Source organism: Pteropus alecto, unplaced genomic scaffold, assembly GCF_000325575.1.
Source record: "Pteropus alecto unplaced genomic scaffold, ASM32557v1 scaffold5, whole genome shotgun sequence".
Taxonomy (NCBI): Eukaryota; Metazoa; Chordata; class Mammalia; order Chiroptera; family Pteropodidae; genus Pteropus; species Pteropus alecto.
The window spans coordinates 30,253,416-30,255,416 of record NW_006441953.1 but is presented as its reverse complement, the minus strand read 5'-3'; the positions used below and the strand labels follow the sequence as shown (position 1 = coordinate 30,255,416).

Sequence of the window (2,001 nt, the reverse complement as noted above, 5' to 3'; positions counted from 1 at the left end):
CCTCCCTATCTCTCTCTCTCTCTCTATCTCTGTGGTTTAATCTCTGCTTCTTATTGTGCCAGAAACCCAGTTTTTGGGGAAACCGTTTCAGGTGCGGGTGACATGGTTCCTTTTCCTCTATTTGTCCGCGATTCTAAGTTTCTGGTTGATAATGTGCGTCCAGGAAGCAAGATTTGAGTGCGAGCTCTGACACTCCGCTCAGCACCGCTCACGCACAGATTCACCATCTTTTCTGACGTTATAAATGGTCATGTTTGCAGAAATCAGCAATCACCCCTTTCTTACTGAGAGGAAGCGGCCTGGGAGGGGAGGAGACTGGGGGGCCAGCATCAGATGAGTCTCGGAGTTTCAAGTGGTATTTTCCAGATAAAAAGTAATAATGGCAACTGACGCTCGTTGAGCTCTGAAGCGTGTGCCAAGGGCTTTGCCTCTTCTAATCTTCACGGCGAACCTGTGAGGTTAGACCCATCGACCCATTTTACGGTGAGGAAACTGAGGCGTGGGGGGCTGGGGAGCTCAGCCCTGATCACACAGGCAGGAGCTGGCTGAGCTGGGATGCGAACCCCAGACTCTCTGACTCCAGGGTCCACATGCAAATGCAGGGGGTGCTTCATTCCGAGGGAACAGACTGTGCAGAGCCCCGCGCCGGCTGGGGAGACCAGAGACCCAGGATGCCGCTGTCAGAGAGGAACGTGCTTTGGGGCAGAGCAGCGGACCAGTCGGATCTGAAGCTGGAAAGGCAGAGAGCAAGGTGGGGCCGGGCCAGGCCTGGACGCTCCCCCAAGGAGCTCTGATTTGCCGTTGTGGACAATGGGGAGTGGGCAGGAGCCCAGGCTCACCCATTACTACTGAGCTGCCCTGGACAAGTTCTCACCCTCTCTGGCCTCCAGCGTTTCAGTCAGGGTGCCTCCCTTGCAAGCAACAAAATTCTTGGCCTTAAACAAAAAATGGATTTCTTGGCTCCCATATTTAACAGTCCAGGGGTTATGGCTTCAGGTGCAGCCTGATCCAGGATCAAAAGGTATTGCCAGATCTTTCTCTCTACTTCCTCTGGCTCCAGGGTCCCCTGGTCATGGGAGCCCATAATAAGTCCCTCCTCTCCGCTCCGCCCCACCCAGTGAAGATAACGAAGCCACACCCCAGAATTCCCAGGATCCCAGGTCCTGGGGGCCTCCCAGTGGTACAGCTGACACTGTTCACTCATCGCTCGAGGTGGCTGTGAGGGGCAGAAGGCACCCATCAGGGCTCAAAAACCAGAAAGGCAGAGGGCGTTTTCCACAAAAGAGAGTCTCGCTGCTGTGGGCGGAAGGTCAGTGGGTCCTGGGTCCGGCAGGGCCGCCAGGATGCCCACTCAGCTCGAGACCCAGCATGCAGAGTGACAGGGAGAGCCGAGACTTCCCAAGGGCGCCCAAGCCCAGCGTGCAGCAGGCGCCGAGCCAGCGCTCCCTGCCCTCTGCTGGGCTACTGACTGGGAAGGTGGGCGAGGGCGGGGGGCGGAGGCCTCACGGGTCCCCCTGCCTGTGGGCTGCGCAGCCCATGGGCACTGGCTGGGGAGAGGGCGCAGGTCAGGAGGGAGGTGGTGGATCCAGCCCCGTGGGGACAGTGGACGGGCACTCGGAAGGGGCAGCCAGCGGGCAGTTCGACACTCAGGTCTGCAGCTTGGGGACTCTCGGGGGCGGGTGTCTGTCCAGGAGTCTCGGGAACAGAGTGGTAACTCACACGTGGCATGGGCAGGTGTGCGGGGGAGGTGTCGGGGACGCCCGGGGAGGCGGAGCAGCGAGGGTGGCTTCCTTGACCGGGCCAGACATCGTGGACATCAAGCCGGCCAACATGGAGGACCTCACGGAGGTGATCACCGCGTCCGAGTTCCACCCGCACCACTGCAACCTGTTCGTCTACAGCAGCAGCAAGGGCAGCCTGCGCCTCTGCGACATGCGGGCGGCCGCCCTGTGCGACAAGCACGCCAAGCGTGAGTGCGGTGTGGGCCGCGTCCTGAGCGGC

General features: G+C 59.9%; 1 protein-coding gene across 1 annotated transcript in view; it reads left to right on the top strand.

The window, feature by feature from the left end:
* PPP2R2C (protein phosphatase 2 regulatory subunit Bgamma) overlaps positions 1-2,001 on the top strand; it is a 92,969-nt gene that overhangs the window by 73,468 nt on the left and 17,500 nt on the right. The window contains exon 8 of the mRNA XM_025051836.1: positions 1,805-1,969. Within this exon, the coding sequence (XP_024907604.1) occupies positions 1,805-1,969 (165 nt within the window). The remainder of the gene's footprint in view (positions 1-1,804; positions 1,970-2,001) is intronic.